The sequence below is a fragment of the Eucalyptus grandis genome, chromosome 2 (assembly GCF_016545825.1).
Source record: "Eucalyptus grandis isolate ANBG69807.140 chromosome 2, ASM1654582v1, whole genome shotgun sequence".
NCBI classification, from domain to species: domain Eukaryota; kingdom Viridiplantae; phylum Streptophyta; class Magnoliopsida; order Myrtales; family Myrtaceae; genus Eucalyptus; species Eucalyptus grandis.
In genome coordinates, this window is record NC_052613.1 from 6,917,436 (window position 1) to 6,942,007 (window position 24,572).

The 24,572-nt window shown below is 41.1% G+C and overlaps 4 protein-coding genes across 4 annotated transcripts; 3 read left to right on the forward strand and 1 right to left on the reverse strand.

Annotated features, from left to right (window-relative positions):
• Positions 1–1,429: 1,429 nt before the first annotated feature.
• Positions 1,430–6,749, forward strand: LOC104420010 (two-component response regulator-like APRR1). The gene is given in 7 exon segments (XM_010031892.3): positions 1,430–2,242; positions 3,197–3,358; positions 3,772–3,905; positions 4,339–4,506; positions 4,980–5,061; positions 5,275–5,654; positions 5,656–6,749. Coding segments are annotated over 7 exon segments (1,725 nt in total). The 5' UTR covers positions 1,430–2,025; the 3' UTR covers positions 6,238–6,749.
• Positions 6,750–6,887: 138 nt separating this feature from the next.
• LOC104420023 (vesicle transport v-SNARE 13) lies at positions 6,888–9,474 on the reverse strand. Its single transcript, XM_039307289.1, has 6 exons — positions 9,316–9,474; positions 8,957–9,070; positions 8,250–8,308; positions 7,974–8,162; positions 7,691–7,861; positions 6,888–7,301 (listed from the first exon to the last, which is right to left on the reverse strand). The coding sequence occupies exons 2-6, from the start codon at positions 9,048–9,050 to the stop codon at positions 7,152–7,154; spliced, it is 663 nt and encodes a 220-aa protein (XP_039163223.1). The 5' UTR covers positions 9,051–9,070; positions 9,316–9,474; the 3' UTR covers positions 6,888–7,151.
• Positions 9,475–11,856: 2,382 nt separating this feature from the next.
• LOC104420033 (pentatricopeptide repeat-containing protein At5g61370, mitochondrial) lies at positions 11,857–14,493 on the forward strand. Its single transcript, XM_010031935.3, has 2 exons — positions 11,857–13,652; positions 13,788–14,493. Exon 1 carries the CDS (start codon positions 12,084–12,086, stop codon positions 13,554–13,556), a length of 1,473 nt encoding a protein of 490 aa, XP_010030237.2. The 5' UTR covers positions 11,857–12,083; the 3' UTR covers positions 13,557–13,652; positions 13,788–14,493.
• A 540-nt stretch (positions 14,494–15,033) lies between these two features.
• LOC104420043 (probable xyloglucan 6-xylosyltransferase 5) lies at positions 15,034–16,890 on the forward strand. Its single transcript, XM_010031946.3, has one exon. The coding sequence runs from the start codon at positions 15,300–15,302 to the stop codon at positions 16,647–16,649; it is 1,350 nt and encodes a 449-aa protein (XP_010030248.1). The 5' UTR covers positions 15,034–15,299; the 3' UTR covers positions 16,650–16,890.
• The last annotated feature ends 7,682 nt before the right edge of the window (positions 16,891–24,572 follow it).

A 24,572-nucleotide genomic window follows, 5' to 3' on the forward strand; every position in this document is an offset into this window, starting at 1 on the left:
TTCCAGGTTCCGACAGCGACTCCTCGTTCGCTCTCCCCATTTTTATTTATAGCTATCTCCAATTGGCCCTTTTTCCGACGTGTGTGGCCATTTCTTTCCTTTCTTCTTTCTTTAATTTATATTGACAAGGACCCAAACCAATAACGATAATGACATGATTATCTAATGCGGTTTGTAAGTTTTTATTTTATTCATTATGTTCTCTAAACTTTTAATTTATTTAACGTGATCCCTGAATTTTTATTATGTGTTCAGTTTAGTCCTTTAACTATTGAAAGTATGTAATATTGCCATTCAATTAATTCAAATTTGGGAACAATATCGAATGTTCACATATAATATATGGATTAAATTACATATGTACCAAAAGTCTAGCTATCATATTAAATAATATAAAATTTCAGATATCGTATCAAATAAAAAAAAATTGAGGTATCGCATTATATATTGTGCCAAAGTTCATAAACAATATGTATTAGTTTCTCCATCAATAAATATCTTCTCTCAAACTTCATATTTCGACAGTGACTCATTATTCGCTTTCCCCATTTCGATGTCTATCTCCAATTTGCCCCTTTTTTGAGCTATTTAAAAAAAAAAAAATCATATTGACAGAGACCCAAACCCAATAGAAATAATGACATAATAGTCCTTGAAGTTCGAGTTAACATATAACACATTTTCTAAAATTTTAATTTATTTAATATAATCCCTAAACTAATTAATTTAACCCCTAAATAATATGAAGATATTTAATATCGTCTTTTCATTAATTTAAGCTTACGTACAACATCTAACATTCTCATGAAAAAGTTCAATAACTAAATGAAAATGTATCAAAATTCTAAAAATCATATTGAACAATATGAAAAGTTTAGCAGGTCCTTAAAAGGTTAAAGGGAAACATTACATACCTTCGGATGGACTATATTTAGCAAATTAAATTTTCAAAAATACATTGCATATCAAGTCTAGGGTAGAAATCGTTTGTGTCATGTTCCAATCTAATGATATCTAAAATATCTCCCTCCCCTCTTTCTCTCTGCACTTTTTTTTTTAAATTTAAAAGTGGGAAAAAGGGAAGGTGGCAATTGGCTTCCTCAATCAATGAAAGATCTCAGCAGTGGGTGACGTGGCGGCTTCCTCATCGCTACCGAACTATCCAACCCTCGCTTTTGCTGGCCTCGCTTTTTTTTTCTCTGCACACCCCCTCGACCTCCCTCCACGTCACCCGCCCTCCTATCTGCTCCCCCGTGCGCACTGCGCACCCCCAGCTCGATCCCCGCTCGTCTCCGCGATCCGACGGCCCTCGTCGCCTCCCGATGTCGGCGCACGTTAGCCTCCGCCACCGGCCTGTTCTTTTTTTTTTTTGGTTAATTCAAGAAATGCACGCTTTTTCAGAGAGAGAAAGAGATATCAGCGGAGATAATTTCTCTCTCTCTCTCTCTCTTGTCTGCTCGTCGCCTGCCTCCTCTGCGAAAAGACCCAAAAGTCTCTCTCTCCCGGCTGCGCTAACTTGCGCCGCGGCCCCTCCGGCGATCGTCGATCAGCCTCCGATCTCCGATCTCCGGGCGGCTCCGGGATTGAGCCGCAGCCGCCGTCGGAGTTCCGCTTCGGAGTTTTTTCTCTCTCTGTAGATTCGAGCTCGTTTCCGGCGACGCCGCGCTCCCGAACAGCTGTCGAGCTGGTCGGAGCTTAGCTGCTCGTCGGCGTTGCTGTGGATTTTGCTTTTTGTCGCTACTTTTGGTTACTGATGTGTGTATGAACTGACAGTAGGTGTTGGATTTCGGCATGTTCGATGAGGGATTTTCCGTGAGTAGATTCGTGGGAGATGTTGTGCGAACCAGAGTGTCGAGGACTATAACCCTAAGTTTAGTTTCGGTCGGGGCTGTGCGGAGGAGAGTTTCCATGGAAGTCCTTTAGCATCGCCCGAGGTTTTTTCGGCCTTGTCCTCTGTTGTCCCCCTGAGTGAAACGAGGAAGCGTTTTTCGGGTTAGCCAGCGAGAGAGCCTCTTAGCTGGAGCTATGGATTGTTTGGAACTGAATCTGAACAAAGAGATTGGTGATGGCGCCTCCGGCAGTGGCGGCGGTGGCGTTGGGGGAAGTGTTGGGAAGAATGCTAATAAGAGTGGTGGTGGGGAAGGATTCATTGACAGGAGCAAAGTGAGGATCTTGTTGTGCGATAACGACACGAAGAGTTCGGAAGAGGTCCTTACGCTTCTTTTGAAATGCTCTTATCAGGGTATAACTGTTATTTTGTTATTTGTCATTTTTAACAGCACTTTTTCTTTTTCTTTTCGCATTAGCTTTGGTGCTTTCTTTAGGGCCATAATTGTCGGTCATTTGGTTGATTTGAAATGCTTAACATTTGCGATTGCTTGCTTTATGTTAAAGTTTTCCATTTCTTCACGGAGAAGTGGTTTGAGAGGCTGTGGTAACAAAGTATGTTGGAAATTCAGAGCTTATTCATTCTCATATTATGTGCTGCTCAGGTGTGAGCTAATTTGAGGAGAATATTTGTCAAATATGAGGTGGAAATATGTCTAAATTGTGCTAGAAAGCATAGAGTAAAGCATCAAGTGTACCAAATTTGCCAAGTATGGATGAACAAAGATAGAGACCACTCAGAAAGCTTAAATTTAGAGTGTGCTGCTTACGGAGAATGGAATGTTAGCGATGTCCATTCTTGTTGTCAGGGATATGAGAGGAACTTCCAACTTGAGAATCTACAAGTGCAATGTCATAAAATTGATTTGTGAGAGAATGAAAAGCAATAGCATATGGTCTTTAAAATGGCAAGAGTATTTTTCTCCTCTATTCGATGGACAAATGCTTGGTAACTGTTTAATTAGCTTGACTATTGTCCAGCTGATAAAGCTAGAGAACATTAATAGGAAGTGATCTTCTGTTTAATACTGTATTGCTTAACTTCAACTGATTTCTTCTTTGATTAAACTCCTTCTCATTTCCACTCCGTTGGACTTGGGATGGGGTGCTGATTGTACTTTTGAAGGGGAAGAGATAATTGTCACCTCTCCCTCCCTCCCTCCCTCCCTCCCTCTCTCTCTGTGTTTTAGTAACATACTAGTATTTCCATTGTCAAATTAAGTGAGTCTCTAAATATGTGCTATACTAGGCTTTTGGTAGATCCTTTATTTCAAATTGAGGCCCATATTTGTTTGCATTTGTTTTGCAGTGACTGCTGTAAGATCCGCTAGACAGGTCATTGATGCTTTAAATGCTGAAGGGCCTGATATAGACATTATTCTAGCTGAAGTTGACATGCCCATGAACAAAGGCATGAAGATGTTAAAATATATTACAAGAGATAAAGAATTGAGGCGGATTCCCATCATCAGTAAGTTCATCATCGCCCGTTAGCTGCCAACGTTACCTGGTTGCAACACTTCCCTCCTCATCTTTCTAAGTTTAAGCAAATAGAGACATCTAGTTTTAGTTAACCTTCATCAAATGCATTTTAATATCGGAATCATTTGGAAACTAGTTGCCTCCACCAGCACTGGTGGATGGTTTTTCATTCATTCAATGTTATCGATATGTAGTTTCTTTCTGAATAAACAGGCATGGCTAATACTCTTGATTGTCAGTCCTCCTGGATGATGTTATGAGTTTTTTTAGAGGGGATTAGGGTTTTTTGAGGAAGAGTCCCTGGACAAAATATATGCGTTAGTTGCTTCCAAACTTATGATAGATGTAGATCCAATACTATCAATACTAATTATTCTATTATTTCTTTTTGGCTTTAATAAGTGATGTCAGCACAGGATGAGGTCTCAATTGTTGTCAAATGCTTGAGATTGGGAGCAGCGGACTATCTTGTGAAGCCATTGCGCACCAATGAGTTGTTGAACTTGTGGACTCACATGTGGAGAAGGCGACGCATGGTCAGTTTTGTGTGACCATGCTAATTTCCTTTCCATACTTACGACGAAGAATTATTTGATATTTGCTGAGTGGAAGTGCCATAGTGAATTAATCAAACCAACTACAGTGTTCAGATATGAGTTTGAAGTTTGTATGAGCTAGTTTAGACCATGATCTAAGCTGCTGGAGGCAGCTTTTTGAATGAAGTTTTCTTGCTTCAGGACCTGATAATTTGAGTGACATATTACACTTTACATGGTCTTTACATATTTAAATGGTAGTGCCCCTGTCCTTCAGGACACTTTTTCATGTCTATCCAACTACCTAGTCTTTGCTAATTTAATGAGTGCATTTGTATTGGAATTTTCCAATTACAATAGTCTTGAGCTTGGAATCTGCAAAGCAGCAGTTTTTAATGTTTTACTTCACTCTGTTTTTTTTTTTTTTTGGCAGCTTGGACTGGTAGAGAAGAACATTTTGAGCTATGACTTTGATCTGATTGGTTCCGACCCTAGTGATAATAATACAAATAGTACTACTTTGCTTTCTGATGATACTGATGATAAGTCCCGGAAGAATGCCAATCCTGAGATTGGGCTGTCTGCAACTCATGAAGACGAGGTGAGTATTACATAGAGTGTTGAGGTTCTTTGTTCCACTTACTGGAATGGATCAATTGTGGTGAAATTTTCTACCACTCTTTTCTGTGGAGCTGTGGGCATTCTGTTTTCCTGATAATATCAGGTCGTGAGAAATTTGAAATAAGGTTGTTTCATCTAATTAATTCATAGAGGCAGTTAGCTAAGTGGTGCGACAGCTAGCTGAAATGAAGAAACTGTTTGTACATACATGGACTGGATTAAGGTTGCTCCCAGGGAAAAACTAATGAAGAAGTGGGATCTATGAAGGATCTATTCTATCCTCTAAAATTTGGTTAATCTTGATGAGATTGTTGGGATGGCAAAATCTATGAAGAAATTGATTTCTCTTTTCATTCTGCCAAATTATGGTAAACTCATAAATTCACTACTCATATCCCAAAACTTGTGATGTACTAGTTCAGAATTATGATATTTCTGATTTCATCTTGTCAGTCTGGTGCTGTTGCTGAGCCCCCACTTAAAGGTGCAGTAAATTGTCGCCCTGATGTGCCAGGAATCAGTGATCGTCGAACCGGTGAGCATGCTTTAATTTGTATTATATTGTCTCTTGTAGCATGCATAGAGTCAGCCTGAGTGCTGTCATGTGCATCACATCTTTTGCAGCATTTTTTATGCTTTCCTGATGATATATCCTCATCAGTAGAATGAAGAATCAATTGTCTCTTTGTTTATTACTATTCCTATCACTATCACTATGTCTGTAATCCTGGAATTTGTTGTTGTGCAGGACCATGTTCCTCTGGTCCTAAGAAGAGTGAACTAAAAGTTGGAGAGTCGTCTGCCTTCTTTACATACGTCAAATCGACAATTGTCAAGAATACTCCTTCAACAGCTGAACAAGTTGATGGTTGTGCTTCTGTAAATTATCGGATGGAAGAGAAGAATCAGGCGGAGGATGAGCAGGCAGTTTATGATCCTCAAGCACATGAAAATGGAGAGGTCTGGGAGAAATCTTCCCTAGGAGATGAATTTCCAAGTGGGAGTAGTGTTCCAGATTCTGTGTCTTTGGAACGGTCCTGTACGCCGCCAGGGTCAGCTGACTTTCCTCAACAAAGGAATTTCATGGAAGAACGGGCACCTCAGATGCCTATACATGCGACAAATGAGCCTTCGTGTTGACCTCCCTGGATTGCCTGCGCAAAGCACATATCCATACTATGTGCCCGGAGTTGTTAATCCAGTTATGGTGCATTCATCAGCACAAGCGTACCAGAATAATCTGCATGACTTGCAAAACCATCCTACTTCAGCCATGTTGCCCCAGTACAGTCATCTTCCTCATTTTCCCACCCATGTAAATGGGATGGCGTCATTTCCCTATTACCCAGTTGGCTTATGCTTACAACAAGGTCTCATGTCTTCACCTCATTCATGGCCATCCTTTGGAGGTTCATCTATATCTGAAGCAAAAACGAATAAAGTAGATAGGCGAGAGGCAGCCCTACTCAAGTTTAGGCAGAAAAGGAAAGAGCGGTGCTTTGACAAGAAGATTAGGTATGTTAACAGGAAACGACTTGCCGAAAGGAGGCCCCGAGTGCGCGGCCAATTTGTGAGGAAAGTAAATGGTGTAAATGTGGATTTAAATGGCCAGCCTGAGTCTGCTGATTATGACGAGGATGAAGCAGAGTATGAGGATGAGGATCTGGCTTCGAGGGGTTCCACTCCCGATGCTGAAATTTCTGGAACATGAAGGTCATTTTTATCTGCTGAACCCATGAGGATACGAAAGCTGAGTTGCTTGCATCTCAATTCGGCAAAGATCATATGCAGCATCAGCTCTGATTATGGATGCCAATATCAGATTTCGGCACGGGAAAGGTGACGCAGATTGCACGAAAGCAGCTCACCGCTGTGTTCGTCTTCCAATCCAGGCCTGAACTGTGCACCGTGGGAGCTTCGTCCTTGGCCTTAATTATTCATCAAACAAAATGATGCCACGTGATATCGGTTCCCCATTTGATCTTTTCGTAGTTTGTTGGAACAGATACGTTAAAGTTTTGGTTTCCGCTTGCACAATTCGGAAGCTGGAAGCAAATATTTTTCAGATGAAAAGAAACTCCTATCCAGTTGTGCCGATTTGGGAACCAAGTCCAGCCGGTTTCTTTCCTGTGGGATTTGTAATTTGCTGCAAATTGACATGATTTCGATGGTGTTTTTAACTTTGATCTATCAAATTGAATTAACATTGGATTTTCCGTGTTATCAGGGGAGTGAATTTTTCCTTGTTCGACACCACTAAACATCATGAACTCGAGCTGCAATTCTTATGCTATACAGTGTGGATCAACAGATTCAAAAGTAGGGTACGGAACAAAAGACATACTAAAGTAGAGTGCGATAGATAATGAGAAAAGACCTTAGGCCAGGAAAAATGGAGTCTGCAGTGTGCATAAACTGACAGAAGCTTGTGACTATTTGCACTTTTAAGTAAGGAAAAGGTCGGCAAAATGGTGATGATTACACAAATAAAGACTCAGCTCAGCAAAAACATACACCATCATGCTCTAAGAAGACAAAAAATTTGCAAGTATTAGCAACATTCACACCATGGAAAAGCCATCAACAATTGAGCAGATAGGGACGTGTCTCCACCACGCGATGACATCAACGCAGCTTAAAATAAAGGATCAGAATAATGGCAGCGACGAGGGCCGCAATGATGGAGCCAATGATCCACTTGTTCCTGCTCATCCTTCTTGACATGGCAGTCAAAATCTTTTTACTCTTGCCGATATTTTCATCCACCCCATGAAGCTGTAAACCAAAGAACTAACATCAATAAATGTCTTCCTACAACGAATTTTAACAAACTGACACGCCCTGAACAGAAACCTATTTGTCCGACAAAGTACACAAAGGGTTCACATGCAGCAACAATCCCAAAAGTCCACATCAATATTCCTTGGGATAAAAAAGGATGATACATGAACTAAGCAAATTGGGACAGACCATATGGAGAGAGGGTCTGATCAGACCATGCTAGGATACTACCAGTAGGGGAGAACCAAACTTTCACAAGTAATACTGGAATTTACGTGGGAAAAGAGAGTAATTACTTTCTATCTCAGAAATCCTTAGATCGAGACAAAGCTGGAAAACTGGATTGAGCCAAATAAGGAATGCGATCATGGAGAATGACGTACATTGTTATGAGCATGCAGAAGGGATTGGCGTTGTTGATGTAGATCTTGAAGAATTGAGACGCAAAGTTCCTCTGTTTCAAGCATTGTCCTTCTACTTTCTTTAATTCTGTCAGTTGAATGATTTAATCTTTCTGTTGACATCAACAGTCTCCCCCTTTGATCAGCAGAAACCTAGCAATATCAATAAATCATCCACAGCAAACCAAACAAGGTAAGCAGTGAATACAAAGAAATATGTCACAGAGAGAGAGAGAGAGAGAGAGAGAGAGAGAGAGAGAGAGACCATCATTGCATCTGCCATGCCCGACTCCAGCAAATCGTCTCTGGCAGCCAGATTAGCATTTGGAGATGTAAGTCGTTTTACTTCGGTCTTCAAATTGTTCAGATCAGTTTTATATTCCCTTAACTTGGCAAGAAGCGTTGCTTTGACACTTGGCTGCAGACTGCGCGCCTCAAGGTCCATTTTCCGAATCTACAAGAATCATAAAAGCTCAACATAGGTAACTATTCATGGGAAAAAGAAAGGACTATACTAATTGATAGTGTTATTCTTGTATACCAGGGCTTCGGCATCATCCAAGCCAGCTTTAATTTCAGAAAGCTTCTGCTTCTTCTGCTCTGCATATTTATAAGGAACAAACAGCTCACCACAATCAGGTAACAAACAAAAATAAGTTAATTTCATACTTTATCACCCAGTTCCTAGTTACATCTCCAGACCCCTCTACATAATCAACTTCCTTAACCATCAAAGAAATTCTTTAATCTTCTCAAGCTTTTAAATGCCGATCGCAGAGAATAAATCAACAGATAACATGAGGAATAACCATGATCTGGAGTTCAGCATTAACCATAACAAAATGGTAAAAAGACACTCTTCCTCCCAATGTTTTTACACTTGCATTTCCATATGCCCAACCCACAAACGAAAACCAAGACTTTCTTACAATGCATTCCTCAGAATCATTAAAAACCCACAAAGGGCTCCATAGATTCTAAACATTCCATCAAATACATTCACCAATCTATCGAATCAAGAAAACCTTCCCCAATGCATTTCCATATGCCCAACCTACGAACTATAACCAAGACTTTCTTACAATGCATTCCTCGGAACCATTAGAAACCCATAAAGGGCACCCAGAGATTCTAAACATCCCATCAAATACAATCACCAACCTATCGAATCAAGAACACCTCCCCCAACAGCATTGGCAACAACGAAAAAGAAAAAAATAACATTTCGAACATCAAATCACACATTACCTCCGTTAAGGGCGGCGGCCGCCGTGCATTTCCGCGACAGATTCGCGGACACCTCGCAGTACTGGCGCTCGTACCCCTCGAACACCTGGCTCATCGCGCCCTAAAAAATCCGACCTTCACCACAACAGACGAAACCAAAACGACCCCCAATAATCAGCGCAACGACGACCAAATGCTCAACTCTCTCAGAAATCTCCGATCAAACACGGCCTCGATGCGGACTCCCCGACCGGTCAGATCACACCCCCCCCGATCCTCAAGAATCGAAATTGAAAAAGAAAAAAAAGACAGAATTCGAGCACCGGATATCCCGACCGGATGATCGAATTCAAAAGTCGGGAGAGGAGATCGAAACGCACCGTCGGGTGAATCGGAGGGTCGCCGGAAGGTCGCCGGAGAATTTCGACGGGAGAGCCGATCGGAGAGGGAGGAGGAGGAGGAGGAGGAGGAGGGGAGTTTTCTCAGGGAGCGGAAAATGGGAATTTTGGGGTGGTTTTCCTCGTTATTTACGGTTGGTGCCACCGCGACTGGGAAAGTCCGGAACCGTCCTTAGCTGGGCCCCGGAATGTCGTTCTCCATAAATAAATGGTTTCGGTTTTTCTTTTTCTTCTTTATCTAAAAATATTGGTAAAAATAATGTAGGGAAGTTTCAACAAATGGCATGAAATGTCTTAACTTTCTCAAATAAAATTGAAACTGAACATTATTTCAAATAAAAATCTAAAAGTAACCAAATTATTTTAAATAAGAATTTAAAGTGGTTAAATTGTCTCAAATAAGGGCTTTTAGCCAATGGTGACTTTTCCAGCGATCGGAGAAAGAGGTATTTATATTTTTTTAAATTATTTTGATTTTTTCATCCTTTGATTTTTTTTCCTTTTTCTTTTCTTTTTTCCTCTTCTCTCCCTTGGACATCCCCCCCAACCCCCAAGCCTCAATGATCTCGCCAACCCTCGCCATCACCCCACCTGCGATGAGGTAGTGGCCACACCCTCCTACCTATATTTTTTTGTAGTTTTTTGAAATAATGTTCATTTCATGTACTTATTTGAAAAAATAATGACACTTCATATATTTATTTGAAATTTTCCTAATAACGTATTATTTTGATAGATAGTAGAGCATGGTCAGGGTTGGCCCGGCCACCCCTTAACCCTGACCAACTCCATACAGTGTTGTTGGCCCTCAATTTTTGGTGACCGGCGACCAACCCTATTGAGCTTTGGACCGAGGACCGGGACCGACTCAATGGGTTCGGGTCGGTTGGCCTGTGGTCAACCAGGACCGATCGATAATTATTTTTCGTCTTATTTTTTATACTTCCTAAAAAAGCAAACATACATATCCAAATTACATATCCATCGACAATGCGGCATTGTGCAACTAAACTATAAATAAAAATACATATTTAGCAAATTTAAGATGACACAATAATAGAAATTTCGTACCTGCTAACCACTTATCGAGATATGGGACAAGATAGAAAATTCTTGTAATCATCTATCTTTAATATTCATAACACCATATGCAATATTGTTTTTTTTTTTTTTTGGTGACCGGGGGAACCCCGCACGCGCTTCGCGTCGAGGTAAACCCCGGGAGGCACGTGAGGCACGTGAGGACCCACCACCCACGTGCCCCGGGTAAGACACGGCTTGCACTGAAGCACGACAACTCCGTGGATCGAACTCAGGACCTTTGCGTTAGAGGTCCCTTGCTCAACCACCTACGCCACCACCACAGGTGGTCATATGCAATATTGTTTTCCTGCATTTGATCATATAAAGTCCACTCAACCAAAAAATGAGCTTCACACCACTGGTAGAAATCACCGTACCTCAAGCAGTACTACTCTATTATTCAAAAACTTCTACCATTCGACACAAATTGAAAAGCAAAGTGCAGCTGAAATTCATTAGTAAAATACAATTAAACCATAAAAAGTTCAAAATACTTAATATAAACCATGAATATATAACTTCACATCTTGTTAATTCACTTGAACTTCTAAAAACCTAAAAACAAAACAAACGACACATAATTAATACTCAACAAAATTTTTAAATTGAAATTACTATTAGTACTATTGATAGAACATTTCAATATAATATAATATAACAAACATTTTACTTAGGTTTGAATATATAAAAGAATTATAAATAATAATATAATATACAGGGTTGATCTAGGGTTGGACCGACCCAAAAGTCTTAGGACCAGACGACCAATCCGCACAGGTGTTGGTTTTTGGAATTTCGGGTATCAGGATCGACCTAATCCCCGAACGGGGAACCGGATCATGGCCCAGGCGAGTTGGCCGATCCAGGGGTCGACCCTAAACCACTGCTCACCCCTAATAGATAGAGAAGAGGTGATTAATTTTGAAGTGAAAAGGCATCAAATTATAAATTTGGAAAAGTCGATTCTTGACTTTTGAAACCGATCAACTTTCAAATGGGCCAACAATTGAAGGTCGACTCAAGAAACAACTTACTTACTTTTTTTGTTTCAATTTTTTTGAACTCAATTGCTCTCTCATGATACATTATTTTTGCAAAAAGTCCTTGAACACCATAATTGGCACGTGTTTTGTTGGAATACTCAATCTCATTATTTTCCATAGAAGTATGAGGATTTTTAGTTATGAACCCATTCAAAATCGGTTCTACCTAAAAATCGATTTTAAAATTTCTACAAAACCATTTTCACTCGGAAACCAAATCGGTCAAAGTCGGTTCTTAAAGTTTGAGCCAAAAAAAAGTCTCAAATTTCAAGTTTAGTCTCGATTTTATTCTAAATTATATTTTTCAACTCTAATTCCAAATCTACCCACCCACAATCAAAAGAAATGGCAATTAGGTCTTTCAGCAAAACAACAATCGTGGAGGGAGTTGAAGAACAGCCCGACTCTACAATCTCTCTCTCTCTCTCTCTACCTTTTTCAGCATCTAGCTTTTTTGATCCGCATCGCTCGCGTCTGTTCGAGGAAAAGGTGTTCAGATTGTGTTGTCAGTAGGAGGGAGGCTCTGTCCGTGTACGTTTGAACTCGCAATGGAGATAATTATTGAAGATTGGACCTATTCGTGGGTGAAATTTTAGCACCTGCTGAACGCACACCACCTGTTCGATGATATTCTCCAGAGGAACCGCGTCGAGATGTAGAGGCATTCTCGGCCAATGCCGCGTTGCCCGACATTGCGAACCGCGCCACGGACGTTTATGCTCCACGCGGTCGGCCCCGCGGGCGCTGCTCGAGCGGCGGGATCTCTGCGACGCAGTTTCGACCCCGGTCGGTAGCTTGGATGACCTGGAATCGAGTCTTGATCGGTTCGGAGGCCGTTTGACGTCGTCCCTTGTCACCCAAGTGATCGACCGTTGCAAGGACGGAGCGCCCACCAGGAGGTTGCTGAGATTCTTCTCTTGGGCTAGGAAGAATTTGGGCTCCGGTATTGAGGATAAGGATTTTAACTATGCAATTGAGGTGTTTGCGGAGAAGAAGGATCACACGGCGATGGAGATACTGATCTCGGATCTTGGGAAAGAAGGCCGGGTGATGGATAAACAGACTTATAGTGTAGTAGCGGAGAAATTGGTGAGCTTGGGGAGAGAAGGTGAGGCATTGGGTCTCTTCAAGAACTTGGAGAAATTCAAATGTCCCCAGGACAGTGCAACGGTGATGGCTGTTGTCAATGCGCTCTGTTCCAAAGGACATGCCAAGATGGCCGAGGGGGTAGTTCAGCATCACAAGAGTAATTTAGAAGGCATCGAGCCGTGTATCTACAGGTGTCTTCTATACGGGTGGTCTGAGAAGGAGGATGTGAAGCAAGCGAGGAGAATTATCAAGGAGATGAAATCTGCTGGGTTTATGCCAGATTTGTTTTGCTTTAACACCTTTCTCAGATGCTTGTGTGAGCAAAACCTTAAGCGTAATCCTTCAGGTCTCGTTCCAGAATCTTTGAATGTGATGATGGAAATGAGAACCTTTATGATCGCTCCTAATTCAATTAGTTACAATATTGTGCTTTCATGTTTGGGTAGGGCTAGGAGAGTCAAGGAATCATGCCAAATTCTTGACCAAATGAAGAAGTCAGGGTGTTCTCCAGATTGGGTGAGTTATTATCTAGTTGCGAGAGTATTATATCTGAGCGGAAGATTCGGCAAGGGCAACAAGATAGTAGATGAAATGATTGAGCAGGGGTTGGTGCCAGAGCATAAGTTTTATTATGATCTCATTGGCATTCTTTGCGGGGTCGAGAGAGTGAATCATGCTCTCGAATTGTTCAAGCGAATGAAAAGCAGTTCGTTGGGCGGATATGGGCCGGTATATGATGTTCTCATACCAAAGTTTTGTCGAGGAGGCGATTTTTGTAAGGCCAGAGAGCTTTGGGATGAAGCAGCAAGTAAGGGCATCAATTTAAGATGGCCCGAGGACATGTTGAACCCTCAGATCACTGAAGTTTTTAAACCAGTGAGGAAGTTGGAGGATGTTGAGCCTTTGGTATGCATGATTGAAGAGCCCCCATTGCAAAATAGTAGGGTCAGAGGAAAGAAAAGGAAGAAGAAGCAGAAGAAGAAAGGCTACAAGAAAGGCATGAAATAGAGCTAGTTCAGCACAGTGTCAGTTCATCGCCTCTCAGTATTGTAGCTTGCATAGACCCATGGAAAAATGTTCACTTTAGTCCTACAGAGTATTGAGGTGCGATTCCAGTTTATGAATGTTGATTTTGTGCTTGAACTCCATTTAGCCAGACTTCCACTTCATTGTATGGCTGACTTTTTCATTTTTTCTTTCTCACATGAGTTCATCTGATGTTTGAACATCCACTTGCAGGTCTCTGGGCCTTGCTGAATCGATTTGCAAAGCACTTGTGGGAACAGCAAATATTCCTTATCCTCATGAATGACAATCGAGCGAGACTCGATTTTTGGGTTTCCCCTGGAAACCCTGAATAACCACTCAACTTGAGTCAGATTCACCTGATGATCTCATCAAGAAAGAGTTGAGTTTTCGGAATAGGAGTACATGCTAATGTGCCTAATTGATCATGCCCCGCCTGAACTGTAGGATCACCCTTGCATGTGCTGCCCCTTTTGGACGAAGCAAGCAAACATACAGCTGGGGCCTTTCATTGCTCGGTTCAGCCCTTTGATTGCAGATGCTATGACTATTCTCTACTGCAGGCCCGCAAAACGCCGTTGTCCAAGGACAAAAATATGGTGGCTCAGCTCAGATAAGATCTGAAGGGCCGGAAGGGCCCATGAAATGAGGCAAGTGCACCAGCAGTGCACATGTCAACAAGTCCCACTTGCCATTTATTATCATTTTCTGTCCCATGAACAGTGTTTTGGAGCGGCACCTGGCATATTCCCCTTATGTAGCGGCAAATTGAGGATGGAAAAATGAGAACTTTCAAAGAAATTCAAGAATGAGATGCGTTCCCATTTGACCGTGGATGAATTGTGTTTTCTTCCACCGGCAGGGAAAACGAGTAGGAGGGTCAAATCAGCCTTTTTATTCATTTGATTATTCGGTTTGATTAAGGTTTAAAAATACTACACAAGACAGCCATGCGCTCACTGTCAAGAGACTCAAGGGGCCCCATTTAGAGTTGGCAATACCCGCCATTCCATGGATTTCCCCGATTAGTTTGTTTCTTGAATGATGTGAGATTCTTGAAAACGACCGACTCTTTCCATATTTTGCAGATCACTCTAAAACCCAAAATCCATAAATCCAAAATCCATAAATCGATGGATCACACATTTCAGTATCGATCCGCCTGTGTCCTAATCGGAATGGTTAAAAATAAATTGACATGTCTAGGTACATATTTCGCGGGGGGAAAGTTCGTTCACAAATCTCATAAATTCGACAATTTGTTAACATGGTTCTCCGTGGAATCGAAGCTTACGCATCAGATCATTTTCTTGATACTATACATCCAAGATTATTTGAAAAATCAAATAATATCATGGGGGAGATCCGAGACGGGACAAAGAGAATCGTGCTTTGTATTAAAAAATTGCAATGTCAAGAAAATGAAAAGAAAATTTAAGACAGTCGGTGTCGGACCCATGTTGCTGTCCAGCTTCCACTCACCTGCCTCTCTCTCTCTCTCTCTCTCTCTCTCACATGGTGCTTCTTCTTCTTCTTCCTTCGGTCTACGTGAGCTCCACTACTCCTCCCCACGTCTAGGGTTTATACACCCACCTTCCCTCCCAAAACGTCGACTTTCGAGCAGGGCAGGTCGAGATCTCCCCGGAATCCTCCAAATGCCCGGCCGGCGAGCGCTTCCATGACCTTGCGCCGCCGGATTCTTTGATTTTCTTGCCAAATCAAGAAATGGGTCAGGACGGGTTCACCCCCCAGAAGCGGACCTCCTCCTCCCTGCCGACCACCGCCGCCAACGGCCGGCACGCGTCCCGCATCATCCCCCGGGGGCGGCAGATCCAGAAGACGTTCAACAACATCAAGATCACGCTCCTCTGCGGCTTCGTCACGATCCTCGTCCTCCGCGGCACGATCGGCGTGGGCAACCTCGGGAGCTCCGACGCCGACGCCGTCAACCAGAACCTGATCGAGGAGACCAACCGGATCCTCGCCGAGATCCGGTCCGACTCCGACCCCATCGACCCGGACGACCCGCCCGAGGCCGAGATCAATCTCAACGTCACCTACGCGCTGGGCCCAAAGATCTCGACTTGGGATACCGACCGCAAGAATTGGCTCGAGAGCAATCCCGAGTTCCCCAGCCACGTCAATGGTAAGCCTAGGATCTTGCTCCTAACTGGGTCGCAGCCGAACCCTTGCGATAACGCGATTGGGGACCACTATTTGTTGAAGGCTGTTAAGAACAAGATTGACTATTGTAGGATTCATGGGATTGAGATTGTGTATAATATGGCTCATTTGGATAAGGAGCTTGCTGGGTATTGGGCCAAATTGCCCATGATTAGGAGGTTGATGTTGTCACACCCTGAGGTGGAGTGGATTTGGTGGATGGACAGTGATGCTTTGTTCACTGATATGGTGTTTGAGATCCCGCTTTCGAAGTATGATAAGCACAATTTGGTTATTCACGGGTACCCTGATCTGTTGTTTGATCAGAAGTCGTGGATTGCTTTGAACACTGGAAGCTTTCTCTTTAGGAATTGCCAGTGGTCATTGGATTTGCTTGATGCTTGGGCACCGATGGGCCCGAAGGGGCCAATCCGTGATGAGGCTGGGAAGATTTTGACTGCTAATCTGAAAGGAAGGCCGGCTTTCGAGGCGGATGATCAGTCTGCTTTGATATACTTGCTGATCTCTCAGAAGGATAAGTGGATGGATAAGGTGTTTGTTGAGAATTCTTATTATTTGCACGGTTATTGGTTGGGATTGGTGGAACGGTATGAAGAGATGATTGAAAAGTATCATCCTGGTTTGGGAGACGAGAGGTGGCCATTTGTGACTCATTTCGTGGGTTGTAAGCCTTGTGGGAGTTATGGGGATTACCCAGTTGAGAAGTGCCTAGGAAGCATGGAGAGGGCATTCAATTTTGCAGACAATCAAGTGCTCAAACTGTATGGGTTCAGACATCGGGGCCTGTTGAGTCCCAAGATCAGGAGAATACGAAATGAAACTGTTACTCCTTTGGAGTTTGTAGACCAGTTTGATATTCGCCGACCGGTACATGGAAATAGCAGATCATAGAAGCCAGTGAGAAAAGGTTTGAATGTGTTTAGTTATGCAGAGTAATGCCAATCATCTGTGAAGTTCACTTGATTTGTTCTGTTGTTTCAGTAATGTTACCGACATTGCAAGGGTAGACATTTTTTTATTAAAAGAGTAACTCTTCTGTTGAACTTGTTTGGGCATCTCTGAAGAATAGTGATTATACCATATAATTTCCTGTTAATTTTATATGTTCTTTCAAAGACATCAAATTTGTCCATTTCTCCAGTCCAGGTGATAAAGATCCATTACTAATTACAGTCATATGGTTCTAGTGTTTTTTTTTTTTTAATTATAACTCGAACCTCCTGACTTTGCCTTCGATCCACGAAGTAGATTGTTGATTAAACCTCCATGCACTGAAATGTGAGCTGTGGTCATTGTTGGTATTGATGTTACTGGCTATTTTGTTCCTTGAGGTTTTATATCAGATTTTAGATGTAGATATCTTGTAACCGTTGGTTTGCTTTGTACTTGTCATCCCATGAGAGTCGTGATTTTTTTGTTTTCCCATGTGCTTAATTCAAATGAAGTTGACAACATAATGTCTGTGCATTTGGCTCTCTTTATGCAGCCAGATGATGATGATGCAAAAATCAATTTCTTCTCTTGGTATTCTGCTCAACATTTTTCTTTGTAAAATGAGCTGTGTGTCATTAAAAAATGCTTAATGGGTATTGACAATTTATCTCAATCAGTTCTTGTAAGCATACTGTCAATTGAGTGATTTGATTGTAGTTATCTGGTCATGCCCTTATCTGATCAATGAACTTGTAAATGTCAACCACCACCATATGCAATCCGCCATGATACACAGTAAATGACTTTGGACTCCCAGGGAAGCCTCTATCTTAACGTGAATTAGTTTAGAAGTGTGCATCTTTGAGCAACTTCGCTGCACCTTTTTTATGTTACTCTTTGTGAAAATCGTTAGTGGGGTTGGGGTATTAGTCTGGACGGTAGCACGTGAGAATCCCGTGATCTGGTTTTAGATGTGGCTCCACATGATATTACGGCAGTAATAAACTGCCAAAATGGGGAACCGGAAAATTGGAGTCTCGAGTTCAAGAGTTGTTCCTGCCCAACTTACAAGCATGCTCCTAAATGCTGACCTTTGGTTTGTGTAGCAGTGGCCCTTGTTATTGAGAGAATGGTAGAAACCCCACTCTGGCAGGAGATATATCTGTAGTGAAAGACATAGTGTGATAGTAACGAGAAACCACACATGAGGGCTAGAGATGTCCTGTCTTTGCAATGCAAACGGTGTTTGGGAGAATACCCTTGGAGCTCTATTTATTGATTTCTTCCCTGGGTATATATGGATGTCTACAAGATTGGTAATGGCAAGTATATATCGCTTGAGTGGTGCTAGGTACAGTGAGACTGATGGGCATGGGATGTGCAAATTGTGTACCCTGCAGGATGCCTGCCCGGATTGGGTAAATTTTTCCTGCAAAAATGCCTAGCCACCCCGCCCTGCCCTGTGAATCTGCCCATTTGCACCTTTAAGAAAAAGATATATATATCATTGATTTATGTATTTGATTTATGTGTTTGTTAGGAAAATATGATATAATATTTCCTAGAACTACTACCACTAAAAACCCTTTTAAAAATAGCTAGGTTGGAAAGTCCTTTAGGTAATCAAAATGATGCATTTCATCTTCAATTGAACATCGGTAGTCTTGGTTTTCACAAAAATCAAAGCTAGGATTCGATCCAAAATCTACCAATCCATTCTTTCTTATGGCCATGCCCTGCCGGTCCCCATTGCCCCTCAAAGGTAAAACTGCTGTGGGGGCGAAAGATTTAATCTCCTCTGGCCAGGACAAGAACGTGATCCCTGCACGCCCGTGTTGTCCCGTCCCGTGCCAATCCAGAGCAGTATGTGAGCTCACTAATTAGGCGAGCGGGCTGTGTTCACTACTTGATAAGAATCCATCACGCTGATGGATTCTTATCAATTGGTAGATTTTGATCGGTCTAGCCTAGAAGACTATGCCAGTTGAATTAGTGCATCTTTGCTTTTGATACTGCTTTGGGTGGTAGTAGTTTAGGAATATGATCTTGATTGGTGGACTGGAGCAGGGTCGATCCGAACGCCGAAAGGAATCTCGTTGCATCCGGCAAGCTCGTCAAATAAGTTTGAAAAGGCTAAGGATGGCCCCCCATTACATCTTTTAGTATAATCTCCAGTATCTGTCATTTTCCTTCTCCCTTACAAAATTAACGAAAAGCTTATTGTTCATGAGACGAATTAGCACCAATGAACAAGAAAAGATGGCGTGCTTGGAGGATTTTATGAACTATGTTCCAAATGAACCTGCACTTTAATGACGGCACCGTGAAATTCTCCGCACTAAAATGGGGTATGGAAATATCACGAGAATTTCCCAAATTCTACGAGGAATGCAGCGTCTCGGGCGACATTTACCGTCTCGAGGAGTGCGGCTTTGGATGGCCAGCTCATCGACTGTAGTGCTGCCAAGGGCCTGTTTTTTGTTTGGCTTTTGTTTCTGTTCCCTAATACGATTTTCGTTTTTGTTAAACAAAAAAAAGAATAAAAACGCGTTTTATTTACGCTTTTTGTTCGAAAACAAAAGTGGAGTATAAATAAGAAACAGAAAAAACTTGTTTCTTATTCCCGAAAACACTTTTTTAAGAAACAATTTTCTCTCTTATTTTTTCTTTTCTTTATTTTCTTCTTCTTTTCCTCTTCTTTTTCTTTTTGACTAATTTTTTCTTCTCTTTATTTTCTTCTTCTTATCCTCTTCTTTTTCTTTGGCCGGTCGGCCTCGCCATGGCGCAACCACGGAGTGTCGCAGGGACAAGACTTGTCCTGGCCAGAGGAGATGAGATCTTTCGCCCCCACAGCAGTTTTACCTTTGAGGGGCAATGGGGACGTGGCCATGGCAGGGCCAGCAACCGGCCAAAAGGGAGAAAATTAAAAATTAAAAATAAATTAAAAAATATTAAAAATTAAAAGAAAAAAAATTATACAAGTTTACCAAACGTGTTTCTATTCTTTTTCTATTCCGTAAAACAACAATTTTGTACAATTTACCAAACACGTTTTCTATTTCATTTTTAACAATTTTTAAACGGGAACGTTACTAAAACGCCCAAGATGCCCTTTAAATAAGACCTCTGGGCTTCGTGGAGGTCTCGACATTCATGTACAGGCTCGATCTAGGCTTCAAATTCATAACTTCATGTCAAACATCCGAACATTCTATTCATCATTGTCGTGGTTGTTATTGTTATAAGAAATGCGTGAGATGGGTCTGTGTTTGCACGGATCCGTCTCGCCTTAAGGAGTTTATTACAAGAGTTTTGCTGTGTTTTTTACCCTTAATTGCATGGAGGTTCTGTTGTTTCATGGACTGCAAATACTGAACAGGACTAGATTCTAACTAATGGTTCTTAATTAGTAGACTATAGTTTGGATACTAAAAATCGAAAGAGTCGACGCTTTCCATATTATAGTTAACAATTTATTATTATTTAGAAAAATTAATTTTATCTATGAATTAGCCGTATTCAAAAGGTATTGAACGACGAAGCTCCATTTGCATGCATCTGAACCCTAGGACAAAGGGACAATCATCCCTCTTGGGTTGATTAGGATTCGAAAAGGCCAAACGAAATTGGTCAAAACCCAACTTTTTTTCTTCTACCAGTTTTGAGTAGATTCTCTTTTCGGCAATTGTTCTAGAAAAAAAAAAAAAGAGAATCTTGCCATAGTCGGCACAAGTTGGATTAATTTAGGGTGCATAATAACCACCTATTTCCGTTAGAAATAATTTTTTTTTTTTATTTCAGATTTGTTTCTAGAATAAAAATTCATTTAATAAACCTATTGCATTTTCAGTGAAATAAATTGTTTCTAGAAATAGATTAATATTATATCATATTTTCCTAACAAATACATAAATCAATATATATCTTATCTTAAAGGTGCAAATGGGCAGATTCACAGGGCGGGCCGGGGTGGCTAGGCATTTTTGCAGGAAAATTTTACCCAATCCGGGCAGGCATCCTGCCGGAAAATATGTTCAGTCGCTGGCCGCCACCGCCGGTTGCCAATCCACCACCATCCACCGGTCCACCACCGTCGAAAGGAAAAAAAATTGTGTTGTTATCAAACGAATTTCTATTTTTAAAGTAAAATTTTTTTGTCATTATCAAACTGTTATTTTGCTTAGAAACTCTTCTAGAAATAGAAATAGAAAAATCTATTTCTCTTTTCTTACCCTTTACCCAAAAAAAAAAAAAAATCTATTTCTCTGTCAGAAATCAATTTCTGGCCTGAATGATTATCATTTACCCCCTTAATTTTTTCCACTTACAGGTCGGACTGCATTTGTATCGTATTGACTTGGCCAGAAGTTTCGGGCCTTTTGTAAAATTATGGTCAGTGGTTGAACTACTTGGCCTAAATTAGCGGCATTATGAAATTGAGCGAAAGTTGAAGGAATATACTCCAGACCGCCATATTTGCTTGCATTGAAAATGGTCGGTTGGACGATACCGACCTAGTAATGTCTCATTAATGGCATTGACAACCACAGGCCTAATCACATCAGAAACGTGCATATCGTTGGCCATGTCATTTTGTTGTTACTCCAACAATCCCTTCATGGTGGTTACCATAACTGCATTGGGCTCCATTTCTCTTCTCTGCTGGTCTTTGAGTTGCTGTTGAATATTGACATTCCTCTCCTTGTTTTTGCTTTGCCACTGCCTGAGTAGCTTCGGAAGGCACACGCCTATCGTTGTCATGTTACTGCAGCTGATTGTTGCCAGCGGCATTGTCAAGCACCGGTCGATTCCTAGTCCTAACCATTTATCTTTCCTCAAATCAAATTACAATGATCTATTAGGCGTACCAAAAAGATATTTCCTAGAAATCGGGATTTGTCCTAATTAGTAAAATTCCTTTCATCAAAGGTTGATATTTGGCTTTTTGTTAAATTTGGTGGCAATTAGATAGGAATCAAATTTGTATAAGGATGAAGAAGGATAAATTTTAAAAAAGATGTGTGGAATCTATTGATAAATTGAAAATAAATAAGGATTTTGTGTTGATGATTAGGGATCCTTTTACAACAGTAACACATCACCTTTTATAAATTACAAAACATAATCGCTCATAATTAGTTAATATTCTAATGATAGTTACAACTTCATGCCCATAACTTTAGACCATTGGTCACACATCGACCTTATATACATGCGGTTACAACCCCATAAGTGCCATTGAGATCAATTGTCAATCAATATCATTGTCTTCAATGAGCATTCTCACTTCATCTCCTATCTTCATTTCCCTGCATCCAATACTTGGCCAAATTCATTTTAACATCAACCATATATTGGTTTCACCATCCCATCGATATAGATGTCGATGATTCACCAGCATGTGTCAATAATTGTAGTTTGCAATCATCGATATCTTTGCTCATAGTTGTCGATGAATTCTACCATTGTCAATAACTGCATTACATAACTATTGGCAATTATCAAATCACTTGTCAATAATCATGTCAATCACCCGCCTCTAAATTCAACCAAAATGACTTCGCGTCAATTATAAAGAGTTGGATTTGTTGAAATTAATTGTATTTATGGCTCAACATAAGTTCACACATTTCTTCTTCAACCTTCGGCGTTAATGGATGATTTAATGGATGCATTTTTTCAGCTCTAGTGCATTAGTCTTGGAACAGTTTTATGGATGAATCAATTGATGCGTTAATTCAGCCTTGATCCAGCAGTTTTGCAGCAATTATGTGACACATTTATGGACGAATTAGTGGATGGATGTGTTAAGGAACGAATTCCTTCATCTCACTCGCATTAAAGGACGTGTTAATGAGGATCTTTGAAAGTCTCTCCACAACAATTCTCAAATAATCTTTAACTTACAAAAATGATTATCTTCTAAGTTTTCTTTAATTCATGGTAGATAAAGTCATTTCAAAAATCAAAATTCCTCTTTAGAAAAACACTCCTCCTAGTATGTCGGTTTCTCATTAGCAAGAAGTGCCCAAACAAAGGCAAGGGTTATGATGCAACCAAGCAATTGAATCTAACATAGCATGAAGATAATGAGAAATTAACTAATGTGGTGGTGTTTGAGGTATTATTAGTGTTGAACAATACCGATTGGTACCACCGCCGCGATGGCTCCATTGGCTAAGACTCTACCGATTCTCAACGAAGAGGTGAAGGGTTCAAACCCAAGGGAGGCGCTAGGTGTATTAAGTGTGACTCGAGGTGGTGGGTCCCCCCGCTTAAGTGTCACCTCGGAGGTTTACGGGGCGCGGGCTGTCGGCTGCAAGCCGGTTCCCTCCAGCACCAAAAAAAAAAAAAAAAAAAACAATACCGATTGGTGGTTGAACACAGTGCCATAAATCACATTTGTGTGAATAAACACATGTTCTCTTTTTTACGAGAATGTTGAAGAAGAAAAAAAAAACTCTATATGGCTAACTCTACCTTAGCAAAGATTGTCGGGAAAGGAAAAGTGATTATAAAGTTCACCTCTAGCAAATAAATTACTATGCTAAATGTGTTGCATGTACTAGAAATCTGGAATACTCTCATTTCTGACCACCATATTTGTCAAGAAGGGTCTCAAAATTATTTTTGAATTTGACAAGTTTGTATTTTCTAAATGGGAATGTATGTGGGGAAATGATACTTGTATAATGATCTATTCAAAGCCAATATAGCTATCATTGATGTAAACTCGAAATTCTTGTACCTAAAGACTACTAATAAAAAGAGGTCTTCAATTTATATTATTGTGTCTCATTTTCTATGGTATGGTAGATTATGGCACATAAACTATGGTTTAATGAAAATGATAGCAAACTTAGGGCTAATTCCAAGGTTTGACTTGGAATCCATTACAAGTGTGAGACTTGTATTGAGGCTAAGTTTGCTAAGAAAGCTTTCAAATCAATGAACCTCTACAACTAATTCATAGTTATTTATGGGAAGAAGTACAGCTCAAGTGTCAAAACTTAGCACGAATAGACACTTAAATGCCAAAAGTTAGAAAAGTGCCACTTAAGTGTAACTTTTTTTGAAAAGTGGAATACTTAAGTGTCACATTCAACAAATCCCATTGAAGTCCTACGTGACAATTTTTTATTATTTTTGCTCATTTACGTGACTCTTCGGAGAGCTAACTTAGCAAAAATGCAAAAACGATGTCATTTTGGCGTAGATTTGAGTTTTAATATAAAATTTAATTAAACTATAAAAAATAATTTAAAAAAAAAAAAAAAAGGGGGCAAGGAGGAAGCACACGCTGAGAGCGAGTCCTCATTGTCGCCGAGAAGGGCCAACACAGTTGAGGGAGGATCGGCCTTGGTCGTGGGCCCGACTGGGGGCTACCAACCCCGACTTACCAACAGCGAGGGCCCGCAAGCCCTCGCCCGACCAAGGGCCATCAGCGGTTGGGGCGACCCTCCAATGGATGGCGGCCCTTGTCTCGGCAGGCGAGGGCCGCCAACCTCGCTGAATCTAGGGAGGGCTGACCCTCCAAGCAGGTGGTAACCCTTGTCCCGGTTAGGGCCCCCAACCTCGCGGATTTGAGGGAAGGCTGCAACCCTCACCCTAGATCTAGGCGAGGGCTCATGGGCCCTTGTTGTTGGTCAGCTAGGCCAGGGGCCGGTAACCTCGACTAACCCTCCCGCATCGTCGTCAACCCTTCCTGGCGACGGCAAAGAGGCAATGGTGGCGAGGGCTCATTCTTAGCCGTGTGCTTTCTCATTCTTTCTTTTAAAAAAAAAAAATGTTTTAAAAATGTTAGTTTTAAATTTAATTTAATTAATTTGTATATTAATTATTTATAACATCAGCAGCAAAACGATGTCGTTTTGCACTTAT

Coding starts and splice junctions, on each gene's coding strand:
- LOC104420023 (XM_039307289.1), bottom strand. CDS start 9,050: ATGAGCCAGGTGTTCGAGGGGTACGAGCGCCAGTACTGCGAGGTGTCC. Junction 8,309..8,956: donor GGCCGCCGCCCTTAACGGAG/GTAATGTGTGAT, acceptor ATAAATATGCAG/AGCAGAAGAAGCAGAAGCTT. Junction 7,862..7,973: donor GCATGGCAGATGCAATGATG/GTCTCTCTCTCT, acceptor TGATATTGCTAG/GTTTCTGCTGATCAAAGGGG.
- LOC104420033 (XM_010031935.3), top strand. CDS start 12,084: ATGATATTCTCCAGAGGAACCGCGTCGAGATGTAGAGGCATTCTCGGC.
- LOC104420043 (XM_010031946.3), top strand. CDS start 15,300: ATGGGTCAGGACGGGTTCACCCCCCAGAAGCGGACCTCCTCCTCCCTG.